General features: G+C 70.0%; 1 protein-coding gene across 1 annotated transcript; it reads right to left on the bottom strand.

The window, feature by feature from the left end:
- Positions 1 to 4,237: 4,237 nt before the first annotated feature.
- On the bottom strand, positions 4,238 to 15,632 carry ITGA5 (integrin subunit alpha 5). The gene is made up of 13 exons (XM_067313930.1): positions 14,765 to 15,632; positions 13,297 to 13,427; positions 11,712 to 11,824; positions 10,727 to 10,850; positions 9,654 to 9,715; positions 9,129 to 9,174; positions 7,418 to 7,543; positions 6,518 to 6,562; positions 6,360 to 6,403; positions 5,822 to 5,878; positions 5,389 to 5,441; positions 5,065 to 5,297; positions 4,238 to 4,470 (listed from the first exon to the last, which is right to left on the bottom strand). Exons 1-13 carry the CDS (start codon positions 14,989 to 14,991, stop codon positions 4,238 to 4,240), a joined length of 1,494 nt encoding a protein of 497 aa, XP_067170031.1. The 5' UTR covers positions 14,992 to 15,632.
- Between the last annotated feature and the right edge of the window lie 615 nt (positions 15,633 to 16,247).

Raw genomic sequence — 16,247 nt, 5'->3', positions numbered from 1 at the left:
GTGGGCAAAGCCATGGTTTGGGGTCACCTTGCCAAGGAGCACCCACGGGGTGGGCAAAGCCATGGTTTGGGGTCACCTTGCCAAGGAGCACCCACGAGGTGGGCAAAGCCATGGTTTGGGGTCACCTTGCCAAGGAGCACCCACGAGGTGGGCAAAGCCATGTTCTGGTGTCACCTTGCCAAGGAGCACCCATGGGGTGGGCAAAGCCATGTTCTGGGGTCACCTTGCCAAGGAGCACCCATGGGGTGGGCAAAGCCATGGTTTGGGGTCACCTTGCCAAGGAGCACCCACGAGGTGGGCAAAGCCATGTTCTGGGGTCACCTTGCCAAGGAGCACCCATGGGGTGGGCAAAGCCATGTTCTGGGGTCACCTTGCCAAGGAGCACCCACGGGGTGGGCAAAGCCATGTTCTGGGGTCACCTTGCCAAGGAGCACCCATGGGGTGGGCAAAGCCATGGTTTGGGGTCACCTTGCCAAGGAGCACCCATGGGGTGGGTAAAGCCATGTTCTGGGGTCACCTTGCCAAGGAGCACCCATGGGGTGGGCAAAGCCATGGTTTGGGGTCACCTTGCCAAGGAGCACCCACGAGGTGGGCAAAGCCATGTTCTGGTGTCACCTTGCCAAGGAGCACCCACGGGGTGGGCAAAGCCATGGTTTGGGGTCACCTTGCCAAGGAGCACCCATGGGGTGGGCAAAGCCATGTTCTGGGGTCACCTTGCCAAGGAGCACCCACGGGGTGGGCAAAGCCATGGTTTGGGGTCACCTTGCCAAGGAGCACCCATGGGGTGGGCAAAGCCATGGTTTGGGGTCACCTTGCCAAGGAGCACCCACGAGGTGGGCAAAGCCATGTTCTGGGGTCACCTTGCCAAGGAGCACCCACGGGGTGGGCAAAGCCATGGTTTGGGGTCACCTTGCCAAGGAGCACCCACGGGGTGGGCAAAGCCATGGTTTGGGGTCACCTTGCCAAGGAGCACCCACGGGGTGGGCAAAGCCATGTTCTGGGGTCACCTTGCCAAGGAGCACCCATGGGGTGGGCAAAGCCATGTTCTGGGGTCACCTTGCCAAGGAGCACCCACGGGGTGGGCAAAGCCATGGTTTGGGGTCACCTTGCCAAGGAGCACCCATGGGGTGGGCAAAGCCATGGTTTGGGGTCACCTTGCCAAGGAGCACCCATGGGGTGGGCAAAGCCATGGTTTGGGGTCACCTTGCCAAGGAGCACCCACGGGGTGGGCAAAGCCATGGTTTGGGGTCACCTTGCCAAGGAGCACCCACGGGGTGGGCAAAGCCATGGTTTGGGGTCACCTTGCCAAGGAGCACCCACGAGGTGGGCAAAGCCATGTTCTGGGGTCACCTTGCCAAGGAGCACCCACGGGGTGGGCAAAGCCATGTTCTGGGGTCACCTTGCCAAGGAGCACCCACGGGGTGGGCAAAGCCATGGTTTGGGGTCACCTTGCCAAGGAGCACCCACGAGGTGGGCAAAGCCATGGTTTGGGGTCACCTTGCCAAGGAGCACCCACGGGGTGGGCAAAGCCATGGTTTGGGGTCACCTTGCCAAGGAGCACCCACGAGGTGGGCAAAGCCATGGTTTGGGGTCACCTTGCCAAGGAGCACCCACGAGGTGGGCAAAGCCATGTTCTGGTGTCACCTTGCCAAGGAGCACCCATGGGGTGGGCAAAGCCATGGTTTGGGGTCACCTTGCCAAGGAGCACCCACGAGGTGGGCAAAGCCATGTTCTGGGGTCACCTTGCCAAGGAGCACCCACGGGGTGGGCAAAGCCATGGTTTGGGGTCACCTTGCCAAGGAGCACCCACGGGGTGGGCAAAGCCATGGTTTGGGGTCACCTTGCCAAGGAGCACCCATGGGGTGGGCAAAGCCATGGTTTGGGGTCACCTTGCCAAGGAGCACCCATGGGGTGGGCAAAGCCATGGTTTGGGGTCACCTTGCCAAGGAGCACCCACGGGGTGGGCAAAGCCATGGTTTGGGGTCACCTTGCCAAGGAGCACCCACGAGGTGGGCAAAGCCATGTTCTGGGGTCACCTTGCCAAGGAGCACCCACGAGGTGGGCAAAGCCATGTTCTGGGGTCACCTTGCCAAGGAGCACCCACGAGGTGGGCAAAGCCATGGTTTGGGGTCACCTTGCCAAGGAGCACCCACGAGGTGGGCAAAGCCATGTTCTGGTGTCACCTTGCCAAGGAGCACCCATGGGGTGGGCAAAGCCATGGTTTGGGGTCACCTTGCCAAGGAGCACCCACGAGGTGGGCAAAGCCATGTTCTGGGGTCACCTTGCCAAGGAGCACCCACGGGGTGGGCAAAGCCATGGTTTGGGGTCACCTTGCCAAGGAGCACCCACGGGGTGGGCAAAGCCATGGTTTGGGGTCACCTTGCCAAGGAGCACCCACGGGGTGGGCAAAGCCATGTTCTGGGGTCACCTTGCCAAGGAGCACCCATGGGGTGGGCAAAGCCATGGTTTGGGGTCACCTTGCCAAGGAGCACCCACGGGGTGGGCAAAGCCATGGTTTGGGGTCACCTTGCCAAGGAGCACCCACGGGGTGGGCAAAGCCATGGTTTGGGGTCACCTTGCCAAGGAGCACCCACGGGGTGGGCAAAGCCATGTTCTGGGGTCACCTTGCCAAGGAGCACCCATGGGGTGGGCAAAGCCATGTTCTGGGGTCACCTTGCCAAGGAGCACCCACGGGGTGGGCAAAGCCATGGTTTGGGGTCACCTTGCCAAGGAGCACCCACGGGGTGGGCAAAGCCATGGTTTGGGGTCACCTTGCCAAGGAGCACCCACGGGGTGGGCAAAGCCATGGTTTGGGGTCACCTTGCCAAGGAGCACCCATGGGGTGGGCAAAGCCATGTTCTGGGGTCACCTTGCCAAGGAGCACCCATGGGGTGGGCAAAGCCATGGTTTGGGGTCACCTTGCCAAGGAGCACCCATGGGGTGGGCAAAGCCATGGTTTGGGGTCACCTTGCCAAGGAGCACCCATGGGGTGGGCAAAGCCATGGTTTGGGGTCACCTTGCCAAGGAGCACCCATGGGGTGGGCAAAGCCATGGTTTGGGGTCACCTTGCCAAGGAGCACCCACGGGGTGGGCAAAGCCATGGTTTGGGGTCACCTTGCCAAGGAGCACCCATGGGGTGGGCAAAGCCATGTTCTGGGGTCACCTTGCCAAGGAGCACCCATGGGGTGGGCAAAGCCATGTTCTGGGGTCACCTTGCCAAGGAGCACCCATGGGGTGGGCAAAGCCATGGTTTGGGGTCACCTTGCCAAGGAGCACCCACGAGGTGGGCAAAGCCATGGTTTGGGGTCACCTTGCCAAGGAGCACCCACGGGGTGGGCAAAGCCATGGTTTGGGGTCACCTTGCCAAGGAGCACCCACGAGGTGGGCAAAGCCATGGTTTGGGGTCACCTTGCCAAGGAGCACCCACGAGGTGGGCAAAGCCATGTTCTGGTGTCACCTTGCCAAGGAGCACCCATGGGGTGGGCAAAGCCATGGTTTGGGGTCACCTTGCCAAGGAGCACCCACGAGGTGGGCAAAGCCATGTTCTGGGGTCACCTTGCCAAGGAGCACCCACGGGGTGGGCAAAGCCATGGTTTGGGGTCACCTTGCCAAGGAGCACCCACGGGGTGGGCAAAGCCATGGTTTGGGGTCACCTTGCCAAGGAGCACCCACGGGGTGGGCAAAGCCATGTTCTGGGGTCACCTTGCCAAGGAGCACCCATGGGGTGGGCAAAGCCATGGTTTGGGGTCACCTTGCCAAGGAGCACCCATGGGGTGGGTAAAGCCATGGTTTGGGGTCACCTTGCCAAGGAGCACCCATGGGGTGGGCAAAGCCATGGTTTGGGGTCACCTTGCCAAGGAGCACCCACGAGGTGGGCAAAGCCATGTTCTGGGGTCACCTTGCCAAGGAGCACCCACGGGGTGGGCAAAGCCATGTTCTGGGGTCACCTTGCCAAGGAGCACCCACGGGGTGGGCAAAGCCATGGTTTGGGGTCACCTTGCCAAGGAGCACCCACGGGGTGGGCAAAGCCATGTTCTGGGGTCACCTTGCCAAGGAGCACCCATGGGGTGGGCAAAGCCATGGTTTGGGGTCACCTTGCCAAGGAGCACCCACGAGGTGGGCAAAGCCATGTTCTGGGGTCACCTTGCCAAGGAGCACCCACGGGGTGGCCATGGCCATGGCTGGGTGTCACCGTGCCAAGGAGCACCCACGGGGTGGGCAAAGCCATGGTTTGGTGTCACCTTGCCAAGGGGCACCCACGGGGTGGCAGACCCTTACCCGGGTAGCCGTTGCCGTCCAGGTCCTTGGCGCCGCGGAGGGCCGAGCCGAAGAAGTCGGGCGCGTGGCCGGGCGCCCAGTGGCCCCGCAGCACCTGCGAGGGCTCGGGGTGCAGCCCCCCCGCGCCCCCGTTGTACACGTACACCAGGCCCTGGCGGCCCTCGGCCCCGAAGGGCGCCCCGATGCCCACGTCTGCGGGCGCCCGTCAGTGGGGACGCGGGGGGGGGGGGGTCCGCCACCCCCAGCGCCCTCCTGCGCCACCCCACGGCCCAGCGCCCACGCGTCTACCGCACCCTCCCGGGCCACCCCACAACCTGGGCACCCCCCTGCACCCTCCTGTGACACCCACAACCGCGGCACCCCAATATCCACCCGTGCCACCCCACAACCTGGCACCTCCTGCACCCTCCTGTGAAACCCCCCAGCCCAGCACCCCCCAGCCCAGCACCCTCCTGTGACACCCCACAACCTGCCACCCTCTGCACCCCAGCACCCTCCCGGGCCACCCCACAACCTGCCACCCTGCACCCTCCCGGGCCACCCCACAACCTGGCACCTTGCACCCTCCTGTGACACCCCACAACCTGCCACCCTGCACCCTTCCATGCATCCCCCCAGCCCAGCACCCCCTGCACCCTCCTGGGACACCCACAACTGTGGCACCCCAATATCCACCTGTGCCACCCACGACCTGGCACCCACCAACACCCTCCTGTGCCACCCCACAGCCCGGCACCCCCTGCACCCCTGCACCCTCCCGTGACACCCCAGCCCGCGGGCACCCACCGTTGTAGCCGTCCTGGTCGAGGTCGCCCAGGGGGGCGATGGCGCTGCCGAAGCGCCCGAACTCCTGGAAGCCGGTGAGGGCCATGGCGGGCGCGGGGGGGGGCACAGGGGGGGCGGCGGGGGGGGCACCCAGCGGGTGCTGCAGGTACAGGTACACCCTGCCCACCTCCTGCACCCGCCCCTCCGCCGTCCGCTCCATGAACAGCGGGGCGCCCACCAGCAGGTCGTCCAGCCTGCGGGTGCCGGGGGTGTCAGCGGGGTGGGGGGGGGGTGTCCGGGCTGGGGGGGGGGGTGAGGGTGGGGGGGGGGGGCACCCGCACTCACCCGTCGCTGTTGACGTCCGTGACGGCCACGGCGTAGCCGAAATAGGCGGCCATCTGGGTGGGGGGGGTGGCAGGGGGGTGAGGGGTGCTGTGTGGGCACCCTGCACCCCCCGTGGGCACCTGCAACCTGCACGGGCACCCTGCACCCCACATGGGCACCCTGCACCCCCCGTGGGCGCCCACAACCTGCATGGGCACCCTGCACCCCACAAGGGCACCCAACACCCTGCATGGGCACTCAGCACCCCCCGTGGGCACCCCACCCCACACAGGCACTCTGCACCCCTGGTGAGCACCCTGCTTGGCACCCTGCACCCCCTGCGGGCACCCAGCACCCCGCACAGAAACCACAGCCCACCCCGGGGCACCCCAGTGCGCCGCGGGACCCCTGCCCACCCCGGGGCACCCCGCAGCCCTGCGCCGGGCACCCTCACCTGCTCCCCCGAGAAGTTGTACAGGGACCTCATGTTGGTGCCGTTGAGGATGGTGACCTGGGGGCAGGGGACACTGGGCAGGGTGGACACCCTCGGCCCGGGGACCCGGGCGTCCGGCTGCCCCAGGCCTGAACCCCCCAACATGCAGCACCCCAACATGCAGCCCCCAAACCCTGCAGCACCCCAACCCTGCAGCACCCCAACATGCAGCACCCAAACCCTGCAGCCTCCAACCCTGCAGCACCCCAACCTGTAGCCCCCCAACGTGCAGCACCCCAACGTGCAGCACCCCAACGTGCAGCACCCCAACCCTGCAGCACCCCAAATCCTGCAGCACCCCAACCCTGCAGCCCCCCAACCCTGCAGCACCCCAACCCTGCAGCACCCAACCCTGCAGCACCCAAACCCTGCAGCCCCCCAAAATGCAACCCCCCAACCCTGCAGCCCCCAACATGCAGCACCCCGACATGCAGCACCCCGACATGCAGCACCCCAACATGCAGCACCCCGACAGCATCCCCCAGCGCCGGCGCCTTACGTAGCCGTAGGTGAGGTTGCCCTTGGGCACGCCGGCCACGAAGTCTGCAAGGAGCCACGACACATGGGGCCATCGGTGCCGGGGCCGCGCGCCCCCACCCACGGCGGCCCCGGGCACCCGGCCCCACGGGCACCCAGCCCCACGGCACCTGGCCCTACCTTGGGTCTCGTCCCCGCTGAACTCACCCACCGCCACCGAGTAGCCTGCGGGAGCGAGAGGGTCAGAGAGGTGACGGGTGCTGCCCGCCTGCCCCATGCACCCGGCGTTGCCCTGAGTCACCCCCTGCACCCCGGCATCGCCCCGTGCACCCAGCATTGCCCCGTGCACCCCCGGCATCACCCTGCATCACTCCCTGCACCCAGCGTCGCCCCGTGCACCCCTGCATCGCCCATGTTGCCCCGTGCACCCGGTGTTGCCCTGTGCACCCCTGGCATCGCCCTGCATCACCCACTGCACCCGGCATCTCCCCCTGCACCCAGCATCGCCCCGGGCACCCCCTGCATTGCCCCGTGACCCCCCGGTGTTGCCCCACGTCGCCCCATGCAGCCGGTGTCACCCCGTGCATCCCTGGCGTTACCCCATGTCGCCCCGTGCACCCCCGGCATCACCCCATGTCACCCTGTGCGCCTGGTGTCACCCTGTGCACCCCTGGCATTGCCCTGCATCACCCCCTGCACCCGGCGTCGCCCCGTGCACCCCCTGGCATCGCCCCATGTCACCCTGTGCACCCACAGCGTCACCCCGTGCACCCCCTGCATCACCCCATGTCAACCCGTGTACCCCTGGCATCGCCCCATGTCACCCTGTGCACCCACAGTGTTGCCCCGTGCACCCCCGGCATCACCCCATGTCAACCTGTGCACCCGGCATCACCCCATGCACCCCTGGCATCACCCTGCATCACCCCCTGCACCCGGCGTCGCCCCGTGCACCCCTGGCATCGCCCCACGTCAACCCGTGCACCCGGTGTTGCCCTGTGCACCCCTGGCGTCACCCTGCGCGCCCCGGCATCACCCTGCGTCGCCCCGCGCGCCCCGGCGTCGCCCGGCGCCCCCCACCCATGTAGCTGTCGTCGTAGTTGCCGGCCGCCTGCCGGGTCTGCAGCTGCCCGGCCACGTCGTGGATGAAATACTCGGGGTAGTCGGCGGCCGCGATCTGCTCCTGCGTCGCCGAGATCACCTGGCCTGCGGGCAGAGCCGGCCTCAGCGCCCGCCCCGGCCCCCACCCCTGGGTGCTCGGGGTGCTGGGCACCCGGCAGCGCTGGTGTCCTGCACCCCGAGCATCCGGCACCACCGGTGTCCTGCACCCCAGGCACCCAGCGCTGCTGGCGTCCTGCACCCTGCGCATCCGGCACTGCCAGCATCCTGCACCCCGGGCACCCGGCTCCCCTGGGCACCCAGCACCGCTGGCATCCTGCACCCTGCACATCCAGCACCCTGCACTGCTGGGCATCCGGCACCACCGGTGTCCTGCACCCTGGGCACCTGGCACCATCAGGCACCTGGCACCACCAGCATCCTGCACCCTTGGCACCTGGCACCCTGCACTGCTGGGCACCCGGCACCACCAGTGTCCTGCACTCTGCACATCCGGCACCGCTGGTGTCCTGCACCCCAGGCACCCGGCACCCTGCACTGCTGGGCACCTGGCACCGCTGGCATCCTGCACCCTGCGCATCCGGCACTGCCAGCATCCTGCACCCCGGGCACCCGGCTCCCCTGGGCACCCGGCACCGCTGGCATCCTGCACCCTGCGCATCCGGCACCCTGCACTGCTGGGCACCCGGCACCGCCAGCATCCTGCACCCTGGGCACCCAGAACTGCCAGCATCCTGCACCTCGGCCCCGGCACCCTGCACTGCTGGGCACCCGGCACCACCGGCGTCCTGCACCCTGGGCACCCGGCACCACCAGCATCCTGCACCCCGGGCACCCGGCTCCCCTGGGCACCCAGCACCGCTGGCATCCTGCACCCTGCACATCCAGCACCCTGCACTGCTGGGCATCCGGCACCACCGGCGTCCTGCACCCTGGGCACCCGGCACCATCAGGCACCTGGCACCACCAGCATCCTGCACCCTTGGCACCCGGCACCCTGCACTGCTGGGCACCCGGCACCACTGGCATCCTGCACCTTGGGCACCTGGCACCCAGCACCACTGGCATCCTGCACCATGTGCATCCGGCACTGCCAGCATCCTGCATCCCAGCTTGGGTATGCATCCTGCATCCTTGCTGGGCACCCGGCACCCCCAGGCACCCAGCACCGCCAGCATCCTGCACCCCAGCCCCAGCACCCTGCGCTGCTGGGCACCTGGCACTGTCGGCGTCCTGCACCCCAGGCACCCGGCACCTGGCACCCTGCACTGCTGAGCACCCGACACCCTGAACCACCATGCACCTGGCACCCTGCACCCCAGGCACCCTGCACCCCCAGTGTCCTGCACCCTGGGCACCCGACACCCCCAGGCACCCAGCACCCCAGGCACCCAGCACCGCCAGCATCCTGCACCCTGGGCACCCAGCACCACTGGGCACCTGGCACCGCTGGTGTCCTGCACCCTGCGCATCCGGCACCACCGGCGTCCTGCACCCCAGGCACCCTGCAGCCCTGTGGACCCAGCACCCTGCAGCCCTGGGCACCCAGCACCTCACCGGGCACCCGGCACTGGGGGTGGGGGGGGCAGTTGGGGGCAGGATTGGTGCCGGGGGGCGGTGCAGGGGGTCGGGGGCAGGATGGGGCCGGGGTGGTCGGGGGTCAGGGTCTCACCTTGCCAGAAGTAGCTGCCGGGGCCCCCCAGGAGCACCCGTCCCGTCTGCGGAGAGAGGGGCCCCGTCAGCGCTGGGGGTGCCAACCGGGACCCCCGCGGACCCCCTATACCCCCCCATACCCCCCATATACCCCCCATACACCCCTGTACCCCCACGGACCCCCCCTATGCCCCCCATACACCCGTGTACCCCTGCAGACCCCCATATACCCCCCATACACCCCTGTACCCCCATGGATCCCTCTATACCCCCCCATAAGCCCCTGTACCCCCATAGCCCCCCCTATACCCCCCATGCACCCCTGTACCCCCACAGACCCCCCCATATACCCCCACGTGCCCCCATAGGCCCCCATGTGCCCCCCCATACCCCCACGTGCTCCTATGTGGCCCCCTATACCCCCAGGTGCCCCCAGATACCCCTGTGCCCCCCCATATACCCCCCCGTGCCCCCTCATACCCCCCCGTGCCCTGACCCCATTGACCCCCCCCGTGTCCCCCCGTGTCCCCCCGCGTCCCCTCACCTGGGTGAACTCGGCGCTGAAGCCCCCCTGGCAATAGCCCTGCCCGGCCGCCGAGTTCAGGTCTGGGGACACAGCGGGGCCGGCGGTTTGGGGGGGGGGCGGGGTGGGGGGGGGCAGGCTGGGGGCCCACGGGGGCTGGGCTGGGGGGCATCAACCCCGGGGGGCTGGAGCTGGGGGTCCCTGGGGTGGCACCCTGCGGTGGGGGGCTGGAGGTGCCAAGGGACAGGTCCATGGTGGCATCACCCAAGGTTGGGGGTTCAGGAGGCACCGGGGGGTCCGTGGGGGTGTCACCCCGGGGTGGGGGGCTGGAGGCGCCAAGGGACGGGTCCATGGTGGCATCACCCAAGGTTGGGGGTTCGGGAGGCACCGGGGGGGTCCGTGGGGGTGTCACCCCGGGGTGGGGGGCTGGAGGTGCCAAGGGACGGGTCCATGGTGGCATCACCCAAGGTTGGGGGGTTCAGGAGGCACCGGGGGGGTGTCCGTGGGGGTGTCACCCCGGGGTGGGGGGCTGGAGGTGCCAAGGGACGGGTCCATGGTGGCATCACCCAAGGTTGGGGGGTTCAGGAGGCACCGGGGGGTCTGTGGGGGTGTCACCCCGGGGTGGGGGGCTGGAGGTGCCAAGGGACGGGTCCATGGTGGCATCACCCAAGGTTGGGGGTCTGGGAGGGAATGGGGGGGGGTCCGTGGGGGTGTCACCCCGGGGTGGGGGCCCAGGAGGTGCCAAGGGACGGGTCCATGGTGGCATCACCCAAGGTTGGGGGTCTGGGAGGGAATGGGGGGGGGTCCGTGGGGGTGTCACCCCGGGGTGGGGGGCTGGAGGTGCCAAGGGACGGGTCCATGGTGGCATCACCCAAGGTTGGGGGGTTCGGGAGGCACCGGGGGGGTCCGTGGGGGTGTCACCCTGGGGTGGGGGGCTGGAGGTGCCAAGGGACGGGTCCATGGTGGCATCACCCAAGGTTGGAGGGTTCGGGAGGCACCGGGGGGGGTGTCCACGGGGCGTCCCCCAGGACAGGGGTCCCGGGGGGGTCCATGGGGACGTCCCCCCGGGGTGGGGGTCCCGGGGGGGCACCCACCGGAGCGGCAGGGCGCGTACTCCACGAACTTGGAGAAGTTGCCCACGGAGAGGAAGCAGGTGCCCACGGGGTCGCGGCCCGGCTCGTCCTTCACCGTGCGCCAGCTGTACAGCGGGGCGCAGGCCTGGGGACACCCGCGTCACCGTGGTGCCCCCCATGGGGCCCAGAGCCCCCCCCCCCCCACGGGGGACCACGGCCCCCCCCCCGCCTTCCCCACTGCCCCTCCATGGGTGCTCGCTGTCGCCCCACGTCTCCACGTCCCCCTGTGTCCCCCCATGTCCCCTTGTGTCCCTCCATGTCCCCATGCACCCGTGTCCCCCCATAGCCCCCCATGTCCCCATGTCACCCCTTATCCCGTGTCCCCCCATGTCCCCACATCCCCCCATGCACCCACGTTCCCCATGTCCTCCCCATGTCCCCATGCCCCCATGTCCCCCCATATCCCCCCGTGTCCCCATGTCCCCATGCCCCCCATATCCCCTGTGTCCCCCCATGTCCCCGTGCACCCATGTCCCCCCATAGCCCCCCATGTCCCCCCATCCTCCCATGCACCCATGCCCCCCGTGTCCCCATGCACCTGTGTCCCCCAACATCCCCGTGTCCCCCCATGTCCCCCCTTATCCTGTGTCCCCCCGTGTCCCCATGCACCCATATCCCAATGTCCCCCCATGTCCCCATGTCCCCACGTCCCTGTGCACCCGTGTCCCCCCATGTCCCCCCATATCTTCGCCATGACCCTGTGCCCCCCGTGTCCCCCCAGGTCCCCTGTGTCCCCCTGTGTCCCCATGCACCCATGTCCCCCAACATCCCCGTGTCCCCCCATGTCCCCCCTTATCCCGCGTCCCCCCGTGTCCCCATGCACCCAGGTCTCCCCATATCCCCCCGTGTCCCCATGCACCCATATCCCAATGTGCCCCCGCATCCTCCCCATGCCCCCCGTGTCCCCTGTGTCCCCGCGTCCCCCGCGTCCCCCGCGTCCCCGCACCAGGATGGAGTTGTTGTGCGCGCGCACGGTGGCCCCGAACCACTGCAGCGACTTGAACTCGACGGCGTCGCGCCCCTCGCTGCCGTTGCCCCCAAAGTCGTGGGTGCGGGTCCCTGGGGGACCCCCCCGCGGGGTGTTAACACCCCCCCAGCAAGGGGGGGGCCCGGCACGTGGGGGGGGGGTCTGGGGGCACCCATGGGTGCAGGGAGGGGCTGGGGGTTGTTGGGGGGCTGGGGGCACCTGTGGGGTTTGGGGGGGGTCTGGGGGGGCATCAGGGGGGCCAGGGGCACCCATGGGGGCTAGGGGGGGTCTGGGGGTTGTTGGGGGTCTGGGGGCACCCATGGGGGGTGGGGGGGGTTTGGGGGGGCCGGGGGCACCCATGGGGACCCGTGGGGGTCTGGGGGGCATTGGGGGTCTGGGGGCACCCATGGGGTCTGGGGGGGGTCTGGGGGGCATCAGGGGGGCAGGGGGGGTCTGGGGGGTGTTGGGAGGCCAGGGGCACCCATGGGTGGCAGGGGGGGTCTGGGGGGCATCGGGGCCTGGGGGCACCCGTGGGGGCTCTGTGGGTCCCCAGCCCCACGGCGTCCCAGGCGCGCGGGTGGGGGGCACCCACCCCCCCAGCTCGGTCCCCACCAGGGTCCCCTGGGGACGGGGGTGCGCGGGACCCCCCCAACCCCCAGACCCCCTCGCCCCACGGCTGGTGCCAGCGCTGGCCCCATCCTGTCCTGTCCCGTCCCCGTCCCCAGGGGTCCCCGCGGTCCCCACGCCCAGCCGGGCCCCGTCCCCGTGCCCACGGCTCCCTGTCCCCATGCTGGTCCCTGTCCCCATGCCCATGGCTCTCCGTGTCCTGTCCCTAAGCCCTGTCCCCATGCCCATGTCACCCTGTCCCCAACCCTGTGCCCATGGCTCCCTGTCCCCATGCTGGTCCCTGTCCCCATGCCCGTGCCCCCCATCCCTGTTCCTGTCCCCATGCCTGTCCCCATGCCCATGGCTCCCTGTGCCCACGGCTCCCTGTGCCTGTCCCCATGCCAGTCCCCATCCCCACACCCACGTCTCCCTGTCCCCAACCCTGTGCCCATGGCTCTCCGTGCCCTGTCCCTAAGCCCTGTCCCCATGCCCATGGCTCCCTGTCCCCACACCGGTCCCCGTCCCCGTGCCCATGGCTCCCTGTCCCCAACCCTGTGCCCATGACTCCCTGTCCCCACACCAGTCCCCGTCCCCAGGCCCATGGCTCTCTGTGCCCTGTCCCCATGCCCACAGCTCCCTGTCCCTGCGCATGTCCCCATCCACGTGCCCACAGCTCCCTGTGCCCTGTCCCCATCCCCACGGCTCTCCGTGTCCTGTCCCTAAGCCCTGTCCCCGTGCCCACGGCTCCCTGTCCCCATACTGGTTCCTGTCCCCATGCCCATGGCTCCCTGTCCCCAACCCTGTGCCCATGGCTTCCTGTCCCCACACCGGTCCCCGTCCCCATGCCTGTGGCTCTCCATACCCTGTCCCTAAGCCCTGTCCCCATGCCCACGGCTCCCTGTCCCCACGCCGGTCCCCGTCCCCGGGGCGGCACCCACGCCGGCGCCCGCGTCCCTACCGATGTGGTCGAACTCGATGGGGGTGCAGGCGCCGGCGTCGGGGTGCCAGGGGCAGTAGTAGACGGCGCCGCCCTGGGTGACGTTGGGCTGGCTCGTGTTGGCCTTGGGGGCGCCCACCAGGATGCTGAAGCTGGGGGGGGACGGACACGGACGGACAGAGGGACACGTGAGCGGGGCACCCCGGGGATCCCACCCTCCCCCCGCGCTGCCTCCCGTCATCCGTGTTGGCCGAACGTGGGCGCCCGGACGCCTGGGCCCCTCCGTCACCTCTGAGTCAGCCCGCCCGGCCGCCGCTGCTCCGTTCCCTCTTCCCACTGCGGGGGGGGGGGGCACCCAGGCCGGGGGGGGGGCACGGAGGGGATTGGGGAGCACCCAAGAGTGGGGAGGGGGCACCCAAGTCTGTGCCCGGACGCCTGGGCCCCTCCCGGTGTTTGGGTCAGGCGGGGTGTGGGGGGGGCAGGGCAATGCCCGGACGCCTGGGCCCCTCCCGGTGTTTGGGTCAGGCGGGGGGGTGGGGCAGGGCAATGCCCGGACGCCTGGGCCCCTCCCGGGGTTTGGGTCAGGCGGGGTGTGGGGGGGGCAGGGCAATGCCCGGACGCCTGGGCCCCTCCTGAAGTCTGGGCCGGAGTCGGGGCGGGGGGGGGGGGCAGGGCAGCACCGGACGCCTGGGCCCCTCGCGGTGTCTGAGTCGGGGGGGGAGGGCAGGGCAATGCCCGGACGCCTGGGCCCCTCCTGAGGTCCGGGTCGGGGCGGGGGGGGCAGGGCAGCGCCGGACGCCTGGGCCCCTCGCGGGCTCGGCGGGGGCAGTGCCCGGGAAGCGGGACCGCGATGCCCGGACACGCCGCGCCGCCCCGCAGGAAGTTCCCGGCCTCGGTGGGGCCCGGCCGGTCCCGGCCCCGGGTCCCGGAAACGCTCCCGGGCCGGGGGGGGGGGGGGAACGGGGTCGCCGGAGCCCCCGGTGCCGGTGCCGGTCCCGGCCCCGCCGGCGGGGGGAGCCCCGGGGGCAGCGGTGCGTCCGCCCCGCCGGGAGCCGCCCGACGGTCCCGCACCGTTACCCGGTCCCGGTGCCCGCTCCCTGCCCCGTCGCCCGTCCCGGTGCCGGTCCCGGTGTCGGTCCCCTTCGCCCGGGCCGCTGCTGCTGCTCCCCGTCCCGCCCGCTGCCCGCCGTCCTGCCCCGTCCCCGGTCCCCGTCCCGTCCTGTCCCGTCCCGTCCCCCGGTTCCGGTCTCGGTCCCCCCCGTCCCGTCCTGTCCCGTCCCCGGTTCCGGTTCCTCCCGCCCCCTTGTCCCGTCCCCGTTTCCTGCCCCGTCGCGGTCCCGTCCGGTGCTCGGTGCCCCGGTCCCGGCCCGGTCGCGCTCCCATCCGGTGCCCGCGGCGCCGTCCCCGTCCCGTCCCGTCCTGCCCCGTCCGCGTTTCCTGCCCCGTCCCGGTGCCGGTGCCCGGTGCCCGGTGCGGGGGCGCCGCTGACCTGCGGGGCCGCGGGAGGTAGAAGTCCACGGCGAAGCCGAAGAGGGAGCCGGGGGCCCCGCGGAAGGCTGCGGGCCGCGACGCCGCCAGGTTGAAGGCGGCGGCGGGCGGCGGCGCCAGCAGCAGCAGCAGCAGCAGCAGCGGCGGCAGCAGCGGCAGCGGCGGCAGCAGCGGCGGCAGCGGCCGGGGCCGGGAGCGGGGCGGCGCCGCGGCCGGGAGCGGGGCCATAGCGCAGCGGGTCGGGCCGGGCTCGGCGCTGCCGCCCGCTCCCGAGTCCCCTCGCGAAGTGTCCGGGGGGGCCCGGTCGCGCCGCCGCCCGCCCCGCTCCGCCCCGCCGTGACTCACCGCGGGGAGGAGCCGGCGCCGCCCCGCTCCGCTCCCGCACCGGGACACCGGGACACCGGGACTCGCGACACGGGACACGGGACACGGGCACTGGGCACCGGGCACCAGCACCCGCACTGGGCACCGCACCGGGCACCGGGCACCGCACCCGCACCAGGCATCAGTACCTGCACCGGGCACCGGGCACCACACTGGGCATCAGCACCCACACCGGACACTGGGACACGGGACACGGGACATGGGCACCACTCCTGCACCGGGCATCAGCACCCACACCGGGACCCGCACTGGGCACCGGACATCAGCACCCGCACTGGCACCCACGCCCCCACCAGGCACCAGGCACTGCACGGGGCATCGGTACCTGCACTGGCACCTGCGCCGGGCACCACACCCACACCGGGCTCCAGGAACTGCACCCACTCCCACACCAGGCATCGGGCACCAGGAACCAGGCACTGGCACCTGCTCCTGCACCAGGCACCAGCACCTGCCCCAGCACCCACAATTGCTCCCACACCAGCACCCGCCCAGGGAGGCAGAAGCAGGCCGGGGCAGGACATGGGACACTGACATGGGACATGGCAGGGCAGGACACGGGACTGGGACATGGGACATGGGACATGGTGAGGCCCAACAGCAGGACATGGGACACCAGAAGGGACAGGCCACAGCAGGACCCTGCACCAGGACAAAGGACACGGGACACAGGACATGGGATACGGGACATGGGACATGGGACATGGGACCATGGTGGAGCACAGCTATCTCCTCCCCGCACCCACCTTATCTGCCAGCGCCCAGGGCAACGGGGTGACACCGGTTGCAACTGGTGAGGCCACAGATGGTCAGGAGACCAACCAGAAGGTGGATCTCCACACCAAACACGGCATGACCGCGAGCCACGAGCCGAACCCCGTGCCCGTGGACAGTGCCGTGGCCCGTGGAGCTCTCCGGCGCGGCAGGGCGGGGCGGCGGTGACAGTCCCCTCGGCTGGGACACCTCGCCGGGGGACTCTCCCGGAGGTGGGAGAACTTCTGGTTGGAAACCGCCGGAGAGGTGAGGAACCGAGACTCGGGCGGGAACGAATGGGCGGAAAGATTGGTTTTGCCGTGACCGCAAGGCGTGGGCGTCTTCAA

This window comes from Apteryx mantelli, chromosome 33 (assembly GCF_036417845.1).
Source record: "Apteryx mantelli isolate bAptMan1 chromosome 33, bAptMan1.hap1, whole genome shotgun sequence".
Taxonomy (NCBI): domain Eukaryota; kingdom Metazoa; phylum Chordata; class Aves; order Apterygiformes; family Apterygidae; genus Apteryx; species Apteryx mantelli.
The sequence above is the reverse complement of the archived record's forward strand: the minus strand, read 5'-3'. Positions and strand labels throughout refer to the sequence as shown.